This window comes from Narcine bancroftii, chromosome 4 (genome assembly GCF_036971445.1).
Source record: "Narcine bancroftii isolate sNarBan1 chromosome 4, sNarBan1.hap1, whole genome shotgun sequence".
Taxonomy (NCBI): Eukaryota; Metazoa; Chordata; class Chondrichthyes; order Torpediniformes; family Narcinidae; genus Narcine; species Narcine bancroftii.
This window is the reverse complement of record NC_091472.1, coordinates 200,594,484-200,617,455: the sequence shown is the minus strand read 5'-3', so window position 1 is coordinate 200,617,455 and position 22,972 is coordinate 200,594,484. Positions and strand designations below refer to the sequence as shown.

General features: G+C 43.6%; 1 protein-coding gene across 3 annotated transcripts in view; it reads right to left on the bottom strand.

The window, feature by feature from the left end:
• Positions 1–2,205: 2,205 nt before the first annotated feature.
• Positions 2,206–22,972, bottom strand: part of slc5a1 (solute carrier family 5 member 1) — a 74,342-nt gene continuing 53,575 nt past the window's right edge. For 2 of the 3 annotated variants that reach the window (XM_069933619.1, XM_069933620.1), the window contains exons 13-15: positions 8,552–8,767; positions 7,548–7,656; positions 2,206–2,787 (exon numbers count right to left, since the gene is read on the bottom strand). In XM_069933619.1, the coding sequence (XP_069789720.1) occupies positions 2,576–2,787; positions 7,548–7,656; positions 8,552–8,767 (537 nt within the window). In that variant the 3' untranslated portion in view covers positions 2,206–2,575. The remainder of the gene's footprint in view (positions 2,788–7,547; positions 7,657–8,551; positions 8,768–22,972) is intronic. The other variant, XM_069933621.1, reaches the window with a different exon arrangement.

Sequence of the window (22,972 nt, the reverse complement as noted above, 5' to 3'; positions counted from 1 at the left end):
ACGTAGGGATATGACATTACATTAAAGGTTGTGAACAAGAGGTTTACATCCTTATTTTTCATGAAAATGTATACATATTCTTAATAAATGTAAAGATCCTGACCTTTGGCATAGCTCTTCTGCATAAAACCTCAGAATTCAGAGAGAGCATGAGTTGTTTAGATGGGCAGATTGCACCACACCATACTGCCACTGAACAGTGATGCCAAGGAAATCCGTCAGTCAGCCCAACAGCACTTGGTGAATTTGAATTCTCATGTTGCATTTTGACATTAAATTTAACTGAAGACATACCACACGGTAACAGGCCACTTCGGCCCACGAGTCCATGCCATCCAATTAACCTACCACCCCCCTCAGTACATTTCAAATGGATGGGGAAACTGGAGCCCCCGGGCAAAACCAATGCACATACTGGGAGAACATAAAAACACCTCACAGACAATGCGGGATTCGAACACTGGTCCCAATCGCTGGCGGTGCAAAGGCATTTACCACATAGGAAGACATTTGGCTCATCAAGTCTGCACCAATCCACCACTGTTTTCCCCTAACAATTCTTTCTCCCAAGAACATAAGATATCGGAGCAGGAGTTGGCCATCTGGCCTGTCAAGCCTGTCCACCATTCAATAAGATCATGGCTGATCTGACTGTGGACTTACCTGTCCCACAACCTGTATTCAAAGGTTCAAAAAGGTTCCTTTTATTGTCATATAATAATACAAAAAATTGTAATCTAAATGATATACTTCAACTTTGGTGTGCCATAAAGGCAAAGAGTTACCCAACGTCCCCAACTAGAGCAGTAAAAAGGAGTCCCTTCAGCAACACCGAGTCTCTGTAGATTTGCCTCCTGTGCTCCCACAGCTTCTGTTGCCTCATGGACCCCTGTTCCTTGGCAACCTGAGCTCCAGATCTACTACACTTCCCCAACTATTCAAAAATCAGATTAAATGAAGGCAGCCTCTACTGCTTCCTAGGGCAGGAAATTCCACAGATTCACTGCTCTCTGGGAGAACCATTTCCTCCTCATCTCTGTCCTAAATCTGACCCCCTGGATCATGAGGCTATGTCCATAGTTCTAGTCGCACCTACTCATGGAAACAACTTTACTGCCTCCATTTTTGTATGTTTTCATTCCTCTGAATTCCAGCGAGTATAGTCCCAGGGGATTCAAGCTCGAACCCTCTCATCTCTGGAATCACCCTGGTGAACCTTGCCTGCACCAGTTATCCAAACCCTGACCTGCACTGACTACATCTTGAGTGTCAATCGATAAACCCAAGGCCAGGCCCAGGTGGATGCAGTCAATCCCAGAACAGTGGTCGTGATGCACTGCCCAGTATTTACCTCTGTTTACTGCCCATAGGAATTGTGGTGAGCCATGTCATCATTCCACAAGGTTTCTTTGGAGGTTGATAGGATAGTTAAGAAGGCCTATGGGAATCTGGGATTCATTTAATAGAGGGATTGATTTCAAGAGTAGAGAAGTCATGTGGCAGCTCTACAAATCTCTGGTGAGACCACACTTAGAATATTGTGTTCAGTTCTGATTACCTCATTATAGGAAGGATGTGGAAGCCATGGAGAGGTGAAGAGGAGACTTGTGGCCTGGATTGGAAAAATGTTTTGTGAGGCAAGGTTAGCAGAGCTGTAACTTTTCTCTTTGGAGCTTAGAAGGATGAGAGGAGATTTGATCAAGGTCTACAAGATTATGAGAGGCATAAATAGGATGGACAGGCAACACCTGTTTCCCTTGAAAGGAAAAGCAAACTCCAGAGGACATCTGTACAAAATGAAGGGAGGGAAGTTGAGGGGAGACATTTTTTTACATGGAGAGCTATGGGTGCGAAGAATGCCTTACCACCGATGGTGGTGGAGACTGAAACATTGGGGGCATTTAAGGGACTCTTAGACAGGCACGGAGATGAAAGAAAAATAGAGGGTTAAGGGGTAGGGAGGTAAGAATTTTATTTGGAAGGAATATATAGGTCGGCACCACGTCAAGGACCTGTACTATGCTGTATCGTTCTATGTTCTATTCCCAGGAGTTTGTTGCACGCGGTGTGGCTGCAACATTGCCGCTCAGCTATTCTTCACAAGCACGTGGCTGTGGAAATCCTTCACAAGCACGTGGCTGTAGAAATCCTCCACAGCAATGGATGCAAACCAGTGAGAGAGAGTCCGACATCCAGACGTAGAACTTCTTACAATTCTGATCTGTTTTATTTAAAAAATTTAACAGATGATTCTCATTCCAAAAATATTCTCTTTAGATAGTCTTACTGGAGATCGGTCAGTACCCTGATGATTGCACGCAATTTGTGAGAAGCCCCTTCCACCGGAGTGTGTCCGTGTGTGATGAAATGACAGCTTCACCTGTGATTCTTTATTTTGAATCCCAGCAGTTTTACTTTTGGAGAGAGCAGGCAAAAAAAAACAACTAAGGTCTGCATTTAAAGGGGTGATATCGGATGTTCTGTTTGAATTAATCTGTGGTCATCTGTCCCAGTGGAGCGTAAGACTAATGTGCTGTGTGCGGTATTGGGGGGTGGAGGGGAAAACCTTTGTGGTTTATGCATAAAACGCCCAAAAAAAAACACAGACGGATAACAAGATGATGGCATTAATGTTGACCACATTTCTCCACAGGGGAATCTCTGAGATGTCAGTCATTTTCTCTTTTAGTTTCTCCTCCTCCTCTTTGGTCAACTTTGGTGACTTCTGGTCGAACCCACAGAACCAGTTGTAGGTTTTCTTCCAGCACGGAACCTCCTTGGGGGTGTCTGGTGGTGACAAGAACAGGAATACGGACCATCAGTGCTGCGATCAGATCACGTTCCTCACACTGAACTACTCATCTGGCCCATTCAAATGCTCACTGATTTCTCCACCAGACATAGGAGTGGAAATAGGCCATTCAGCCCATTGTGTCTGCCCCACCATTTAATCATGAGCCGGTCCATTTTCCCTCAGCCCGACTGCTTGGCCTTCTCCCCCTAACATTTGATACCCTGGCTAATCAAGAACCTATCAATCTCTGACTTAAATTTGGCTTCCATAACTGCCATAGAGTCACCACCCTCTGGCTGAAGAAATTCCTATGCATCTCTGTTCTAAGCGGACACTCTTCAATCCCAAAGCTGTGCCCTCTTGTTATAGACTCTCCCTCCATGGGAAACAACCTTTCTCTATCTACTCTGTCCATGCCTTTCAACATTTGAAATGTTTCATTGAGATCCCCCCTAATTCTCCTAAATTCTAAAGAGTACAGGCCAAGATTTATCTATCCTTTTTATATTTTGTTACCTCTTACTGTGTCTTGGTATATTATGGTAATTTTAAAAAATTTACAATACAACTCCGATTATCTGAAATCAGATTCTGCGAAATGAGGATCTCCAAAATCCTCATTTATCTGAAATTATTTTGGAGCCAAACTGACCGAAGACCTCGGGCTCCCGGGCAGCAATGGGGTCCCCAAGCTCCTGGAAAGCAGCGGGGCCCTCAGACTCCCGGCACGAGCGGGACCTCAGTGGGGAGGTGTCAGTGATCAGTGGGAGCCATCATTTTTTTTTTGGTGAGAATTAAACATTATTTTAATGCTTAAAAAGCCTTCCCCTATTGTTGTTGCTTCAACGCTGTTACAAGTGATTTGCTGGGCTGTTTTTAAAAATTGACTGGTTCTCTGAAAGGAACCATTTATCTGAAATGGGCCTGGTCCTGACCATTTTGGATAATCGGACTTGTACTGTAAATTTAAAACTTTTTTAAAAAAAATTCAGAGTTGCAGCATGGTAACAAGCCCTTCTGGCCTACAAATCAGTGCTGCCCAAATACCCCAATTAACCTGGGAATCCTGTACGTTCTGAACATGGGAGGAAACCAGAGCACCCAGAGGAAACCCACGCAGACACGGGGATAACGCACAAACTCCTTACAGACAGCACTGGAGTTGAACGCGGGTGAATCACTGGTGCTGTTATCGCCTTGCGCTAACTGCCCCCAATGTACACTGCTGTCAGTGGTGTATCTTGCACACCTGTGCATCTGCAGCAAGTTAAGAATTTTGATGCATTTGTACATCATACTTATAGGAAGGATTTGGAATCTATGGAGTGGTACAGAGGATGTTGCCTGGATTGGGAAACAAGTCTTATGAGGCAAGGTTAGCAGAGCTGGGACTTTTTGGAGCAGAGGAGACTTGATAGAAGTCGACAAGATTATAAGAGGCATAGATAGGGTGGACAGCCAGCGCCTTTTACATAGGGCAGGATCAGCAAACACCAGAGGACGTGTACAAAATGAAAGGAGGGAAGTTTATGGGAGACACCAGGGGTAAGTTTTTGTTAAACACAGAGAGTTGTGGGTGTCAGGAATGCTTTGCTGGGGATGGTGGTGGAGGCTGGAACATTAGGGGCATTTAAGAGACTCTTAGACAGGCACATGGATGGATGAAAAATAGAGATTAAGGGGTAAGGAGGGTTAGTGTTTTTTTTAAAGTAATATATGGGTCGGCACAACATCGAGGGCTGAAGGGCCTGTACTGTGCTGTTGTGTTTTATGTATCTGACAATAAGTTCTCATCTTCTCTCTTGTCCCATCTCAAGGTGCTGACGAGAAGTTAAACAGGAAAATCTGCAGGCACTTGGGGTTGAGTGAAACACACAAAAGTGCTGGAGAGAAACCAGGCCTTGTAGCACCCTGAGGGAGGAAAAGGTAACCAACATTTCAGGCCTGGGGCATTTGTCAGGTATAAGGAGGAACTGGAAGTTAGTAGCCCGACTGTAACACACCTTCACGTTCACAGTGAGCCAATCAAAGGGCACATGACTGATAATGTATATTCACACATTAAAATCTTCCAAGCAGTCGTGCAATATGATGCTCTGCACAGTCTTTAGAACACAGGCCAACAAAGCAGTGTGAATCTCCCATCCCAGATGGGATACTCTGGTGAAAGGGGATAGCCAGAGAAGGCTTAAGTGGGCTGGCCCTCACCCCAGAATGCGCCTAAAGTCCAGGCCCTCAGTGAACAATAGGGCCTCCAGTCTCATGTTAGCCCATGGATGCCAACACAGCGTCCAGCCAGGTGGAAACACAGACGTGCAGAGCAGAAGGCCATGGGCTGAAGGTGCAGTACACAACCACTTCGGAGGGAGCCAGCAGGTCGCGCAGGCCGCCCGCAAAAAGCAGCAGGCAATTTGAGCCTGAGGCCATCCTCAGCACACACTTGAATCAGGTGGTGGGTGTGGAGGGGGGAAAGGAGCACAGGGGGGCAGGAGGTAGGTGGATGCAGGTAGATATGCTTCTCTCTATCACCTCTCCCCACCTGCCAGTCTGTGTCCCTCATCCCCTTCACCCGGCCCTACCTCCCTCCCCCACATCAGCCAGTGCCCCTCACCCCCCTTGCCCTGCTCTACTTCCCTCCACCATTCTTCCTCTCCTCCTAGCCTGAACTCCTCCCCCTTCCCCAGCTCCTATCTCCCTCCCCTCCTTCCTCCCACTCCCCTCCATCCTTCCCCTACTTCCCTTCCCCCTCCCGCCAGCCTGTGCACCTCCTTCCCTACCCCTCCCCTACATCCCTCCCCTTCCCCTATATCTCCCTCCCTATCCCCTCCAACCCTCCCTCCTCCCACCAGCCAGTACAACCCCCTCTCTTCTCCCTCCTCAACCCACCTACTAGCCAGTACACCCCACCTCACCTACCAGCCAATACACCTCTCCCCTCCCCTCCCACTCCCTTTGTGGGGTGGGATGTGATCCAGTAACCCCCCACCAACCCCTCTTCCCTCCGGGCATCCACCTGGCACATGCTGTCCCAGCCCAGTGTCATCCTATGCAAAGGGTCTACAATCCTTACTTCACCTCCCTGCTGCCTTCCAGCACAATCCCGCGCATGCCCCGTTAGTTATTTGTGAAGTCTCACCACTCCTCCACGGGGTCCATCCAACCCACTTCAACTACTGATGGCTCTGTGCAGACTTTAAACGGCCTGTACAGGAGCCAATAGTGGCTTATTTTAAAATATCCAAATGAAATTTAAACCTTTAAATAAATGTTGGTATTAAAGTATTATGGTTTGCTTTTAACAGCATCCACTGCTAAGTGTCAGATTTCGGGTCGTCTTATACAAAGGGTATTGCTCAAAACCACCATTTTAGATGGAAATTTGGGTCATTGTCCTATACAATAGCATATACGGTAGTTGCTGACTGAGTAGAGTGGAAGCAGGCCCTTCAGCCCAATTCTCCCATGCTGTCCTAAATGTCCCACTCACACCCGTCCCACCTAGTTACCTTTGTCGCATATCCCTCTAAACCCATCCATCTAAATCCTCAAAGTTGAGGGAGATACATTGCAACAGTACCTGCCTTAACCACCTTCTCTGGCAGTCCGTCCCACACACCCGCCACAATCTGTGTTTAAAAAAATGTTACCCCTCCGATTTTTCGGCTTTCTACGTTCACCTGACCTAGTCCTCTCGTGATTTTGTACTCCTCAGTGAGATCACCCCTCATCCTCCTGCGCTCCGAAGAATAAAACCCCAGCTGGCTCAACCTCTCCCTGTAGTTAGGTCCCTGAGTCCTGGCCACGTCCTAGTAAATCTTCTCTGCACCCTCTCTGGTTAGGCGCCAAGAACGTCCATCCTGTGTGCCTTGTGTTTGTAAGTGTGAGTTGACGTGAATGAGTCAGTGCCCAACCCCACTTCCACTGACAACAGTGGTTCCTCTGGCCTACGTGATCACTGCTGTTGCTTCCCTGGAATGTTCTGCTTGTAATCTCTGCAGTGCTGCTGGTTGTGAAAATAATATTGCAGATAACAACAGAACTTTGAGCAGATCAGGGTGTGGTTTGGACCCTCTGGGGAATGTATCAAGGACATTATATCAGCAGTCCAGAGATTGGAGATAGATGGCAATTTTCACTGAAATTTCCATTCGGATGAATTTCCTCTTTCTCTCTCTCTCTCCCATCAACTCTCTAATCCTGCCTTTCTCACTTTCTCTATACTTCTCGCCCACACCCTCTCTTTGTCTCTACTCTCTCCACCTTTCTCTCTCTGATTGTCTCTCTCATTCTCTCCTCCCTCCCGCCCTCCACCATTATTGTTGGGCATTTCCAACATTATCTCTGGTTCTGGATCTTAAGACCTGTATTTAATGGCAAGGTAACCCTGCGTTCACCTGAGCCGATACATGCCCTCGGCCGATACCACCCTCTCCCCTCCTAACGGCAATTTACCGCAATTTACCTTCTCCCTCTTTCCCAAGTCCAGGTGACAGGTCCACCTGAACTGTTATTCATTTGTCTCCCCACTAATTCAGGGGTGGAAATTTGCCCTCCTCACTCAGTGTGATGCCAGCCCACTCATATAGTTAACCCTTAAATGCCTCTGGCATGCTAGTCTGCTTAGGGTGATAAAATCAGGCAGTAAGTCATGGCCTTATTGACAGCATTAGCAATGAGTGGCGGTTCCCTGAGCAGCATCCACTGAGATGGACATTTCTTGTGTTCTCCTTCCCAACACCATAAGCTATGTTACCTTCTTCAACCTCCATCTTGCTCTCATTATCATTGTTTTTCCAAGTATCCATGTCCAAGTCTTCTCGCACCTCTGTGCTGTTGCGTAAAGCCCAACAGAGCCGGTAGAGCTGGCAAACATAAGCACGAAGAAATTACATGCCTGTCCCTGCACCACACCTCCTAGCCACAAACACTGAGCACAGGTGCGAGTGTCAGACGGGCCAAACATGTCCGAACTCATGGACCGTCCCAGACTCACGGACCATCTCAGGCACACTGACCATGCCAAACTCACTGACCATTCTGAACTCACTGACAGTCCCAGACTCACTGTCCATCCCACACTGACCATCTCAGACACTGACCGTCTCTGACAGACTGATGTCAGACAGACTGACCATCTCAGACAGACTGACCATCTCAGACAGACTGACCATCTCAGACAGACTGACCACCTCAGACAGACTGACCACCTCAGACAGACTGACCTCAGACACACAGTCTCAGACACTGACTGTCTTTGACAGACTGATCTCAGACACAGACCATCTCAGACAGACTGACCATCTCAGACAGATTGACCTCAGACACACTGACCATCTCAGACACACTGACCATCTCAGACCACTGACCATCTCAGACCACTGACCATCTCAGACCACTGACCATCTCAGACCACTGACCATTTCAGTCCACTGACCATCTCAGACACACTGATCATCTCTGATGCACTGACCGTCTCTGACAGACTGACCTCAGACACACTGACCATCTCAGACACACTGACCGTCTCAGACACACTGACTGTCTCAGACACACTGACCGTCTCAGACACACTGACCGTCTCAGACACACTGATCGTCTCAGACACACTGATCGTCTCAGACACACTGATCATCTCAGACACACTGACCGTCTCAGACACACTGACCATCTCAGACACACTGACTGTCTCAGAGAGACTGACGGTCATGACTCCACTCCAATCACATGAAAATGACAACGGGAGGGCTTCAGACTCACATGCTTATCTTCGATTGGTTTCGTCAGGAAGGAAATGCTGAGCACGATCAGGCAAGTCACTGCGAAGAGGATGAGTGCAAAGTACAGGTAGTGGATGCCACAGATGATGAAAGGACAGTTGCTGGGTTTCACACAGCTTCCTGTGTTGAGGACGAATTCTGAGATCATCCGAGACAATCCTATCACCAGGCCAATCATCAAGCCCCAGAACGCACCCTGCAACAAAGGCAGCTCTGTCACCTCTGGGGAGCAAGAGCCAGCGACCACTTGGGCAGAAAGAGCCAGCGAAACTGTCATGATCCTTGGAGTCACGAGCATTCAGACTGCTTAGGGATGGTCAGCACGACTTTATGAGGGGAAGGCCGTGCCTCTTGAATCTAAGTCTTTGTGAGGATGTGACAATAGAAATTGATGAAGGTAGGACGGTAGTAAAAGCACAATGCCAGAGAAACTCAGCAGGTCAAACAGCGCCCTTCATGAAGCAAAGATAAAGATACAGAACTGACGTTTCGGGCTGGAGCCCTTTATCAAGGGATCGAAGAATGTTGGCAGGCATCTGAACAAAAGGGTAAGGGGGAGGGGTGGTTGCAAAGGCAGGAGGTGATAGGTGGAGAAGGGAGGGAGGGCACAGCAGCGAGCAGGGGGAGGGGGGATGTCCGGGTGAATAGAGAGGGATGGAGGTGGAGAGCTGACAGGGGGAAGGGAAAGGAGAGCAGGTTTGCAGACACCAGAGAAGTTGACGCTAACGCCATCTGGCTGGAGAATGCCCAGATGGGAAAAATCAGGTGTTATTCCTCCAATTTATGGGTGGAATAGCACACGAGGCCATGGACAGACATGGGAGGAGGATGCAGAATTAAAAGGATCGGTCACTGGTGTGGCAGAGCCAAGATGCTGATCTCCCAGTCTGCACCCAGAGAGGGCCACAAAGGGAACTCCACATGCCGTGAATCAGTCCTGCAGATAGGGCAATAGATGTGGTGCATATAGGTTTTAGTCAGGCATTGGACAAGGTCTCCCATGGGAGACTCGTTCAGAAAGTCATGAGGCATGGAATCCATGGCTGTGTGGATTTAGAAATGGCTTGTCTGCAGAAAGCAGAGCGTAGTACTGGATGGAATATGTTCTGCCTGGAGGTCAGTGACTAGTCTGTTTTGGGAGCCCTGTCCTTTGTGAATTTAATACATGACCTGGCCGAAGAAATTGAGACGTGGGTCACCTAATACAAAGGTTGTACATTGTGTTGAAAAGTTGTCTTAGGTTGCAAAAGGATATAGTCATGATGCAGAGTCGGGTGGAGAAGTGGCAGATGGAGTTCAATCTGGGTAAGGGTGAAGTGATGTACCTTGGAAGATCAAACCTGAAGGCGGAGAATATGGTTAATGACAGGATTCTTAACAGTGCGGAGGTACAGAGGGTTTTTGGGGTTCAAATCCATATATCTCTCTTTGCCACACAGGTTGATAGGATAGATAAGAAGGCTTCTGGTATGCTGGCCGTCTTTAGTCGGGGGATGGGGGGTGGTGGAAAGTGGAGGTGAGTTCAAGCGGCATGAGGTGGGAATGTATTGCCAGGGATGGTGGTGGAAGCTGGTACAATGGGGACATTCAAAAGACCCTGAGAAAGGGCAGCACAGTTGGCGTAGCGGTTAGTGCAATGCCTTTACACTGCCAGCAATTGGGACCAGGGTTTGAAGCCCGCACTGTCTGTAAAGGGTTTGTACATTCTCCCCATGTCTGTGTGGGTTTTCCCTGGGGAGCAGATTCTTCATGCAGTGGCTGGGGAACGATGAGGCCTGGCAGCGTTTGAAAGACGTAAAGTCCTTTTTTTTAACCTGGACATCAGCACAGCGCTACTAAAAAATGTTGCAAAGAATTTGACCCAATCAGGAAGCTTCTGAAGCAAAAGGGAATTAGTTTTCCAGTGACCTGAAAGTGATGTTGTCCGGGGGTGGGGGAAGAAGTTTTTTTTTAAAAAGGCCAAGGAGGTATATAAACACCTAAATTGTTGCCCAGTATGATCCCTAAAGGAGGGTACCTGGGGATAAAGTCAATAGTAAAGGAGGATCTGGTCATTAATATTGCAGATATAACAAAGATGATTATTGTCCTTTGCTTGTTATTAATGTTAAAGTTAAATGGAAGTTTGTTGGGAGCCCTAGGGTGGTTGGGGAGGCTGTGAGGCAGGTGGATGGGTGCAATGAGTATGCTCCAAGATGTTGAGTGAGTTGGTGCCAAGACTTCGCGGGTTGGTGCATGGGGGAAGGTGAGGGCTGGCTGTGCGGGGAGGGTGTGTAGGTGTTTTCTTATCTTAGTTTCTCTAGAGCTTATTTTGGTCAGGTCAAAAAGTCATGGAATATGGACTGGGTAAACAACAAAAGGTAGGGGGAAAGAACTTAAGGGAGAATCTCTGGGATGATGGATGAAACAATCACATTTCTAAGCTTCAATGTCAATGGCTTAAATGGAAAGGTGAAGAGGAAGAGAGTCTTGGCACACATTAAAAAACATGTAAATGGTTGTGGCTTTTTTACAAGAGACCCATCTCATGAGTCGGGAACATCAAAAATTAAAAAGGTGTTGGTTGGGATACATGATAGCATCCTCCTTTAATTCCAAGGCTAGGGGAGTAGCTATTTTAATAAGAAAAAATGTTCCAGTGAAGGTGGAAGGCACAATCGTAGACCCAAGTGGAAAGATTCATAGTGGTACACTGTCAAGTATACTCAGAATCCTGGGCACCATTGAGCCCTCAATTTTGACGAAGAAAAACTTGTACAAAACAATTTTGGCGGGAAAACATTTTTATTGGAGGGGAATTCAATTTTTGCCTGGACCTAGTCTTGGACAAGTCAGCGAAGAAAATAACGATAACCAGGGCAGCTAAACCCCACCCTGGGTTTCATGAAGGAACTCAATTTGATGGATGCTTGGAGGTGAGGACATCTGAGAAAGAGGGACTACTCCTTCTACTCTAAGCAACATAACTCCTACAACAGGATTGATTTGCTTTTGGCTTCGGCCCAGTTAAAGGGTAGGATCATGGAAACCAAGTACACTTCTCCACCCAACTCTGCATCATAACTATATCCATTTGCCCTTGACCCTAACTATTGTTATGCTCGATAAACAAATGGTTCCTTAACCCATTCCTTAACCATAAGGAAACCAGAATTCTGTAGTTAAAATCAGCGCTCAGATAGAAACATTCTGTGAGACAAACTGTACCACTACTGCCAACAAATTTGTGATATGGGATATGCTAAAAGCTTACTTGGGAGGTCAGATAATTTTAAGAAAGAACATATGAGGGTGGTTAATGAATCAGAACAAGTGGTAACCCAATTGGAAAAGGACGACTAAAAGTCAGGTTCAGAGGAGAAGTATAGAATATTAACAAGCAAAAAGCTCAAGTACAGCACAATGCAAACATTAAAAAATAGAAAAAGCAATATTGAGATCTACACAAAGGTCCCAAGAGGTGTGGGAGAGAGCCCATAAAGTCCTGTCTTGGCAGTTGAAGGCAGAATAAACCTTGAGAACAATAAATGTGATTCAAAAATGGGCAGGAAGGATTTCATACAAGCCAAAGGAAATAAATGAAACATTTAGACAGCTTTATACAGGGTGGCCAGTTGTGGCCACAGAAATTGCAGTGGACACGATGAAATAACCACGCAAGGCGTTTCTAGAGCGAATCACTTGCACCACCTTTTAAAAGCCAGAATCATGTGCATGACAGGTGCTGACATCATCATGCACTGACATCACATGGCCAGTTTGATGCCTCCTGGAAGTTGTAGTGCTGCCATTCCGCCGCTACAACTGTACAAATCTGAATTAATGAGTGATTTTGAAAAATTGGATGAATTCTTGTCTAAATAGGAATTGCCAAACCTGGACTCAGGGGAACAGGAAGGATTAGATACTCCCTTTTCTGAGGAAGGAATAGGAAAAACACTGAGCTCGCTATGAGCTAATAAATCTCCAGGGGAGGATGGGTTCCCTTTTGAATTTTACAGAGAGTTTTAGAATCTTTTGATGCCTCAACTCATGGAGGTGGCAGACTGGGCAGCTGAGATCCATATTCTCCTGGAGTTCTTCTCAACAACAATAATTATGGTGATTCCCAAAAAAAGAACAGGGATCCATTGAAGCCCAATCTCACTTCTGAATATGGACTATAACAGCCAGTCTTGGCAAATAGATTGGTTCAATATTTGGCAAAGTTAACAAGCCCAATTGGCAGACATTATAAATAAATTACTTAATATAATACATCTGGCACAGTCAAGGGCAGACTCAAGCATAGCTATGGCTCTGGATGCAGATAAGGACTTTAACAGGCTAGAATGGGATTCTTGAATCAAGTGCTGGAAAAGTTTAGGTTGGGCAGCCATTCATAAATTGGGTCAAGGCACTGCATTATTAAACCCAGGGCCAAAGCTGTAACCAATGTGAAAATATCTCCAGCCTTCCCACTGACCAGATCTAGTGGACAAGGTTATCAGCTATCCCCAGCTTTATTCATATTGGCTATTGAACCACTGGTGGAAGCTGGGACCCAGGTATTAAGGGACTTAGAGTGGGCCAGGAAGAACACAAATTTAATTTATTTGCTGCTGATGTGTTGATATACTTGACAGAACTGACGGGATCATTGGCCAAGTTACAAACCACACTGGAAGATTATAGGAAAATCTTGGGATACAAAATCAATTTACACTAAGAATTAAATAATGAATGTCAGCGGGAAAGTAAGTTTAAGAGGCCTCAAAAGGGGATTAAGTATCTGGGGATAAGGGTTGACAATAACTTACAAAATTTATATAAACTGAATGATCTCCCTCTGTCTGGAAGATCGAGAAGGACCGGCTCAGATGGATGAACCTGCCCATATTGTTGATGAGCAGGGTTAACAGTATTAAAATGAATGTGGTGCCAAGGCTACAATACCTCCTTCAAACTTTGCCCATGCCAGTGCCCTAGAGTTTTTTTTAAACACTCAATGGACATGTTAGGCAATTTCTATGGAGGGGAAAAGTGGTTAGAGTCTCCATGGAGAAATTAACTTGGGACTATAGTCTAGGGGTGGGGGGGAATTAGGCTTCCAGACTTCAAAAAATACTTCTGGGCAGCCAATGGAGGTTTATCACCTTGATCTTTGAGGGAGATGGTATACCCTCCTGGGCACAAATTGGTATACACGCAGTAGAAGATGGCAGGAGAGCTTGTATATAAATAGGACACTATATTAGTATTGGGGAAAATGGATAGCCCCATATTAAAACACATCATTCAAACATGGCAAAAGATAAACCAGACCATTGGGCTAAAAGTGGGGTTGACACCTAAAACATCCTTAACCCAGAATAAAATTCCTATGACCATGGCGTAAAGGTTAAAACTTTGTGGTTTTGATTCTTAGTTAATTTTGTGGCTATCTCTTTACTAAGGAGTATTGTTTGTAGTGTTACCATTAGTGACTATGACATAATATGTTGACCAAGAGCTTGCATCTCATTCTTTGACAAACCATGAAGGAGACATGAGCTCGAGATACTTTTCTTTAAATTAGTCTTAATTTGTCTTATTCCTTCTTGTATATCTCTTTAAAGTTGAATATCATTATGTCTTTAAATGTAGCTGAATGCTTTGTTTATTCATCGTTATGAAAATTTTAATGCGAGGTTATGCAAAATGTTTATCCATTTTATCAATGAATTAAAGTTACATAAAGTTGCATCTACAAAGTTTGTCTTATTGGATTAATAAGATAGTAATTCAGAATATTGTCCTCATGTTTTCATGAAGATTATATGTTTTGAAATTAGAATATATTAGAACCTGGAAAGTGTCGTCTATATTTTGTTTCAAAGAAAAGTTATAATTGTGAACTTTGTTTGGAAGAAAGGCTCATAAAATGTGTCTGAAAGAATAAGAAGCATTTAAACTTTAACTAGAAGTCCAGTTTTCTGTGAAAATATTCCAGAAGCCTCTGTGAGGACGTGTCTGATTGCACAGTTTAAAATTGAGCCAAGGACATCAAGACACCTGTAACCTTGAAAGATAAGATAGAGCTCTGGTTTGCAGAATCTGGCAGGAAGCCCAGAAATGTTATTTTAAACATTTATTATAAATACCTGATAAGTCAGCCTGTGTGAAGTATCTTAGATTCAGCCAGAGAAATCTTCTTAAAGGGACCAAGCAAGATACAAATTCATTTACAGTTCCCAGGAATCAGGATAAGCCAGGGAAAGACAAGCTGCAATGTGAAGAATCCAAGGAGGATAAAAAGAAGTCTTGTTGGGCTAAAGACCTCGAGCAAGCAGCTCCTCTCAAAGAACTGTTTGGTTGTGAGTTGGGCCAGCAACTGACAATGCTTGGCAGGAGGTTGGAGCCAGCCACCATGAAGAAGCAGCTTCAACTACCAAGCAAGAAGAGGACACCATCAAGGCACTGCAGGCCTCATTCGTTGACTTAAAGGTTAGTGGAACTGGAACAGATGAATGTACATTGCAAAGCCCCACTGGTGCTCTACAAAGCAAAATGTTGAAGATAGAGATTCAATCAGCAGTATCTGAAAGTTCAGATGAGAATCCTGATGATAGTATTTCTAAGGTTATGAGCACTGGAAGATCTTCAATGGCATCTAGAGCAAGTACAGCTTCGCGTGCTTCAAGCATATCAGCTACGCATGCTAAGGCGCACGCAGACTTGGCTACTGTCTCTGCATAATGTGAGTGGTTGGAGAAAATATATGTTTTAGAGGATAAGGAGGTTCAATGAAGAATCAGCAACTGAAGTTACAAATGGCTAGTGAAGAACAAAAAAAGATGATTGAAGAGAGAAAAGAAAACACTAGAGTTTGAGGAACAACGAGCTATGAATATGGCCAGATTAAAAGCATTAGCTCAGGCTTCTGCAAGAACTATCACTTAAAGTAAAATACCCAAAGGGCTCGCACCTAACATTCCAGCAGATCAATGGGTACTGCAGCTACAAGAAACAAGTACACCTGAGCATGGAGCCACAGGTAGCACTGCTCGCGCTGAAATGTCAATGACCAACCCTGTGGAAAGGGCTAGCGACATTCAATCTCTTCCGAGCACACAATATATGAACCTTCCCGAAAGAAGAGCATTTCAGAAAGGTTCAACCATGCGAGTTGATCATACTCAATAATTGACGTCTCTTCGTGTTGCTGGAGAGCCAGCGACAAGTCAAGGATCTCCACCAATGCCATCACTTACATATCAAGGTCCTACACTTGGTACCAGTTCAAGTTCCATATTCTCCATTGACAACAAGACAACCAGTCTCAAGCCATGGTGGACAAGACTATATATTATCACTCATAGCAAATAAACTGAAATTTCTGCTATGTTAACACAGCAACAAGGTTCATTGGTTGAACTAAAAAGGAAATTCCAGTTTTTAATGGAGATCCATTACAATATCTGATGTTCATGAATTCCTTTCAACATCACATTGAAAGTAATACTATAATTGCCAAAGATCATCTGTATTACCTGGAGTAATATATTGGAGGACAGGTGAAGGAACTAGTCAAACATTGCCAATATATGGATCCAAACCAAGGTTTCAAAAGGGCAAAAGAATTATTGCATCATCATTATGGCAATGAACATAAAATCACAAGGACCCACGTAGACAAGATTCTTTCTTGGCCAGCAATAAAATCAGAGGATGCAAAGGCTTTACAAGCATATGCATTGTTTCTGAGAGGATGTTGTATTGCAATGGGAAGAAGTGTATATTTGCAAGAGCTGAGTTTGCTTGCTAATATGATAATTATTGTCAATAAATAACCTTATATCTTGAAGGACTTATGGAGAAGCAAAGTTGCAGGGCTTAAGATTCTTCCTGAAAGGGACACCACTTTTGAGGATGTACAATTTTTGGAATGGCATGTGCATGTTTACACCATACCAAGATTTGGAAATATTAAGGATACTTCAATAGTTCCTAAAGATGTAAAAAAAAGTCTAAATCATTGTCTCAACAGAAACCAAAGGGAAGTACCTTTATTACTTCTGTGTCAAATATAAGCACAAGAAAGAACAAGGAAACTCAGACTGTTCAGGAAAGCTGTTTGTATTGCAAAGAACATGCTTTAGAAAAATGTTCACAATGGAGAAAAAGTCACATGATGAGAAATTGACCTTTTTAAAGAAGAATGGAATATGTTTTGGTTGTTTGTGTAAAGAACATATCAGCAAAACTTGTAATAAGCAACTCAGTTGTGATAATATACTATTTAAAGCATCCCAAGTTACTGCATATTCAACAAAGTTGAGAAAGAAGTCAAACAATCTGAATCCAAGACTAAAGACACAGTCAAAGAGAATGCTTCAGCTTCGGTTCAGACAAACAGTCTTACTGGTGCCAGTGACAAAGCTCTCTCGATAGTTCCTGTGCAGGTTAAAGCTAAAAAAGGAAGCTTCATACTGAAGTCCTACACATTTCTTGATCCAGGAAGTATCACATCATTTTGTACTGTTGAGTTAATGAATAAACTTAATCTTCATGGTAAAAGATCATAGATATTGTTGAAGACAATGAGTGATGAAAAAGAACATTGAAACTAAGATAGTTTCAGGTTTACAGATTGCTGAATTGGATAGCAATGAATTTTGCGATTTTCCAAGTGTATATACTCAGAAGACTATGCCTGTGAATAGGGAGAATATTCCATCTCAGGATGATATCAAACAGTGGGATCATCTAAAAGATGTTTGCTTACCCAAGATTGATGCTAAAGTTGAGATGTTAATCGGATTAGATGTACCAAAGGCTCTCGAACCTCTAGAAGTATTAAGGAGTCAAAATGATGGACCTTATGTCATGAGAACATTGCTTGGCTGGACAATTAATGGACCATTAGGAGGAAAATGAATAATGGTCAGGAGTTGTCAAATGTAAATGTCAACAGAATTTCAATTGTCAAACTTAATGATCTGTGGAAACAGTTTAAAATTGATTTCCATGAATGTCGCAAAGATATTCAAGAACCTTCGAAGGAGGACAAGCAGTTTCTGGATTTAGTTTCAAATTCTGTGAAACATGTTGATGGTCATTACTGTATAGCACATTACCTTTGAAGGAAAGCGAAATTTGTATGCCAAATAATAAAATAATTGCAGAACATCATTTGCTGAATTTAAAGAGAAAATTCAAGAAACATTTGGAATATACCAATTTATGTGAAAAAGGTTTTAGAAGATATCTTGTAATATAAATATGGTAGAAAATGGTATTTACCTCATCATGGAGTTATACATCCACAAAAGGAGAACTACGGGCAGTATTTGAAGGTGGGGAATCATTTCAAGGAATTAGATTGAATTCTCAACTTGTACAAATTCCAGACTTAATCGATACTTTAATGAGAGTTCTGATTTGATTTTGTAAAGAGCCTATTGTAATTACAGCAGATATTGAAGCGATGTTTCATCAAATAAAAGTACCATCGGAAGATAGTGATTTTTTTACGATTGTTATGGTGGCCTAATGGAGATTACAGTAAAGACATGATTGAATACAGAATGACAGTTCATCTATTTGGAGCAACTTCGTCACCGAGTTGTGCATATCTTGATCTCAGGAAACATGCTGAAGATAATGAAGAGCAAATTAGTTCTCAAACTATAAACATCATCAGGAATAATTTCTATGTTGATGATTGTCTCACTTCAGTGGTTTCAGAAAAAGAAGCAATAGATCTTTATCACGAGTTAAAAGAGACCTGTAATAAGACCTTACGAAATGGATTAGCAACAGTCGAGATGTGTTGGCTGTTATTCCTGAGGCAGAAAGAGCAAAGGAGATAAAACATCTTGATTTGGATTGTGATGTTCTACCTGTCGAAATAATTCTAGGGGTGCAATGGTGCATTCAATCTGATGTTTTGAAATTCAAAATTGTTTTGAAAGAATGACCTTTAACAAGAAAAGGTATTCTTTTGATCGTAAGTTCAATATATGATCCTTTGGGAATATTGGCACCAGTATTATTAATAGCCAAGAAAATTCTGCAAGAATTGTGCTGAAGAAAATTTGGATGGGATGTAACTATACCAGATCCCATTGCACAAGATTGGATAAATTGGATTGAGAGTCTTGTTAGAAAGTTTTGAAGTCAACAAATGTATTAAACCAACAGATTTTGGAATTGCCACATTTGCTCAGTTACATCACTTTGCTAATGCAAAGGTGGTTTTGATTCTGTCAGTTATTTAGTACCACGAAATAACCAAGAGTGAGTACATTGTGGATTTGTAATGGGAAAAGCCAGCGTGGCTCCATTAAAGCCAATCACCATACCTCGAATGGAATTGACTGCCACTGCTATGCTGAGCAAAATGGACACTGTGTTAAGAAGAGAATTACAGATGGAGTTAGCAGACTCTATGTTTTGAACTGATAGTTCATCAGTGCTTACATACATTAATAACAAAACCATGAGGATTCGTACCTTTGTGACGAACAGAGTTAGTGAGATTAAGAAGGTTTCGAATGCTAAACCTAGACAACAACAAAATGGCAGATTTGCCACGAGACAGAGTTTCACCTGATGAATCCCATTTACACACGTGAGAGTTGATTATTTTGATCCTTTGCAAATAAAGCGAGGAAGAAGTGTTGAAAAATGATACGGAGCTAGATTTACTTCTTTGACTACAAGAGCAATTCATATTGAAGTAGCATCATCACTTAATACGGAGTCTTTTATCAATGTTCTTCAACATTTTATTACCAGACATGGTCAAGTGAAGGAGTTACACTCTGATAATGGATCTAACTTTACAGGAGCTCCATTAGATTTAGGAAAAGCAATTCAAAATTGGAATCAACATCAAATTCATGATGCATTACTTCAGAAAAAAATTAGTTGAATATTTAACCCACCCACAGGATCACATTATGGAGGTGTGTGGGAAAGAATGATTAGATCAATCAGAAAAATTCTTAATTCCATTTTGAATAATCAAATACTGAATGATGACAATTGTGTGAAATTGAAGCTATTTTAAATAGTCATCTTATAACTAAAGTTTCTATCGATTCAAATAACATTGAGTCACTTACACCAAATCATCTCTTACTTCTTAAATCTAAACCTTTAATGGCTCCAGGTCAATTTCAGAAAGAAGATATTTATGCCAGACACAGATGGAGACAAGTGCAGTTTATTCCAGATTTATTTTGGAGAAGATGGATTAAAGAATATCTTTCATTATTACAAGAATGACAAAAATGGTCTAAAGCTAAAAACACACTTTTGTTTTTGGAGACATTGTCATTATTATGGACGATTCTGCACCAAGAAATTCTTGGTTGCTGGGGAAAATCACGGATAGAGTTCTGGACAAGAAAAGTTTCGTTCGGCAAGTGCAGATTAAAACCAAGACTGGTTACCCAAATCGACCTATTACTAACATCTGTATTTTATAAGAAGTGGAAAGTTTTGATTTCTAATCTTATACTTACCATATTTACTTTTGTATCTGTAATAGTAATTATTATATATTAGTCATTAATGTCTATTATAATAATTAGGGCCTGGAATGTAAAGGTTAAAACCTTGTGTTTTTGATTCTTAGTTAATTTTGTGCTGGTCTCTTTAAGAAGGAGTATTGTTTGTAGTGTTACCATAGTGTCTCTGACGTAATACTTCATAATATCCGCGCAGACTACCATTCTTCCACAAACCACGAAGGAGACATGAGCTCGAGATACTTTTCTTTCAATTAGTCATTCATCTTATTTCTTCTTATATATCTCTTTAATGTCTTTAAATATTCCCAAATGCTTTGTTTATTCATCGTTATGAAAATCTTAATGCGAATTTACGCAAAATGTGTATTTGTTTTATCAATGAATTAAAGCTACATAAAGCTGCGACTATAAAGTTTGGTTTATTGGATTAATAACACAGTAATTTGGAATACCATCCCCACATTTCTGTGAAGATGACATGTTTTGAAATTAGGAACCTGGAAAGCGTCGTCTGTGTTACATGCTGGACACCTGGTGTCAGAAAGGGATCGGGTATATCGAGCACTGCTATGAGAAGGGGAAGCTCGTGTCATTCGAGCAATTAAAAAATAAATTTATCAAGTAAGATCACCTTCTGCTATCTTTATTTAAGATCTTTTTTGAGGGATAATTTAGGCCCGTCTATGTAGTGACATCAAGGCTCTAATTCGAAGGGGGAATCACATGTAAACTCATCTCTGCTATGTATCTCCTGTTCCAAAATGAGGGCCTGAAGCCGGGTCCCCAAAGAGCGAGGCAAAGATGGGAGTCAGCTTTAGGAACAACAATTCCTGAACGGTTCTGGTCCGACATGTCGGGGCAGCATGATGGCAGTCATTAATGCCAGCCATAGGCTGGTACAATACGATTTCCTGCACCAGTTCTATCTTAAACCACAAAAATTACACAAGGTCAAACCAGAAATCTGCTTTAGATGCAGTGTAGAGACAGGAACCATTGTGCATTCAACCTGGCTATGCGCCAAGGTGATACCCTTTTGAGTAGATCTAAGGGATACATTTTGGTAAAAATCACAGGGGTGGACTTCCCACAGGGCCCAGACCTGTTCCTGCTGGGGAATGTCATGGGCAGGAGTTTGAGAATATCCAAATAACAAATTCAGCATGTAACGGTCGCATGGGATGTGACCAGGAAATGTATAGCAGTCACCCCCACCTGAGCACCACACGTTGGAGTGCAGAAATGCAGAGCTGCGTTCTCCTGGAGAAAATCACCTGCAATGTGAGGGGAGGTACAGCACGCACGGTGAAGTGTGGCAACTGTGCTTGGAGTTCATTGGAGTGCAGATATGATTACACCCCCACCCCCCCCCCCCAACTTCCTTTCTTTAAAAGGAGTGGTGGTAGCAAGTTCACGCCAGTCCCGGAATGCTGGGATTGAAAACCCAATCTGGGGAGGTCACATGATGTGGAGAGGGTAGAAGGCACAATCCCAGAGCTCCCGAGAGAAAATTAAAGAAAATTTCAAAGGATATACCAGAACATGCAACGTGGGAACATGTTAGGAAAGTAAAAAAGTAAATCCATGGTCAAGAACGGGAAGGGAACAGCTCTGAAATTGAAGACCAGAGGTGCGGTGCCTCGTGGCAAGGAACATGGTGGGACAGCGTCGAGGCCTGCTGAAGAAACCGCCACTTCAAAAGAGCAGCCCACCCAGCAGGAGGACTCCGTTCTGGGAGAGGTTATGGTCCCAGGGTGCCTGACGGCAGAAGGATACCCCAAGATCGATGAGAGAGGGAGAGAGAGGTTTGAAACCCCCACCCCCTCCCACGGCAAGAGTGACGGACTGAGCACCCTTGTTGTGTGGGTGATCCTAATGGCGGGCTTGCAGGATGTGAGTTGGAGGGGCAGAAAGCAGTGGAGGCCAGCTCGTTTAAGAGGTTGGGAGGCGCAAGCACTGGTCCTGACCCCTAGAAAGGCGGCATGGGTTACCTGGGCTACGGTAGCGGACCCAGCCCGGAGTCAGAGAGAGCAGAGAGTCACGGGGAACTGGATAGTGTTGGGTTTGGAGTGGGGTTAGGCTCTGGTGGCAGAGCCAGCTCTAGCTTGCAAGGGTGGTCCAAGAGGCGTCGGGTTGGCAGAGGAGACAATCCCCAGCAGTGGGTCCAACGCTGGGTCCACAGATGAAGAGAGTGACGACAGTGAAAGTGAAGAGGCTGGAGCTGGTGCTGAAGTCCCTAGTAACACTGTAGATAGAGGAGGAAGCCCATGAGGAGCTTCAGGTTGCAAGGGGAGTGGGTTAAAGAGACCAATGGACACAGGGAGGCTAGAGCCTTCCCTGAGTGACATCATGAGAGCACTTAGCCTTATGGAGGACAGGATCTCCCACTCAATGGAACAGAGGGCTGAGGACATAGGGAGGAAACTGGACAAAATGCAGGGGGGCCTCTCAGGATTGATGGGAAGAGTAGTGGAAGTTGAAGAAAGGGTGGAGGCATCCAAGGATGTCATGAATACCATGGGGAAGAAAACAGACACCCTCATGAAAGAAAAAGACCACATATGGGGGACATTGGATGCCCTCAAAAATTACAGCAGGAGGAATAATATTAAGGTAGTGGGGTTAAAAGAGGGAACCGAAGGGCAGAACCCCGTATGTTTTTCCCAAACCTGGATTCCCAGGGTGCTGGGTGAAGGTGATCTCGGGGAGAGAGTGGAGATAGAGAGAGCGCACAGGTGCCTCATCCAAAATTCTTTGCCCTGGGCAAAGACCGCGCTCTGTCTTGGTAAAGCTTCTGTGATATCAGGACGGAGAAGATATTTTGAAGGCAGTGGCAGTTGAGGCTAAAAAGAGAGGGGGTCCCATGGAGGTAGAAGGGAGCAAAGTTTTTTTTACCCCCG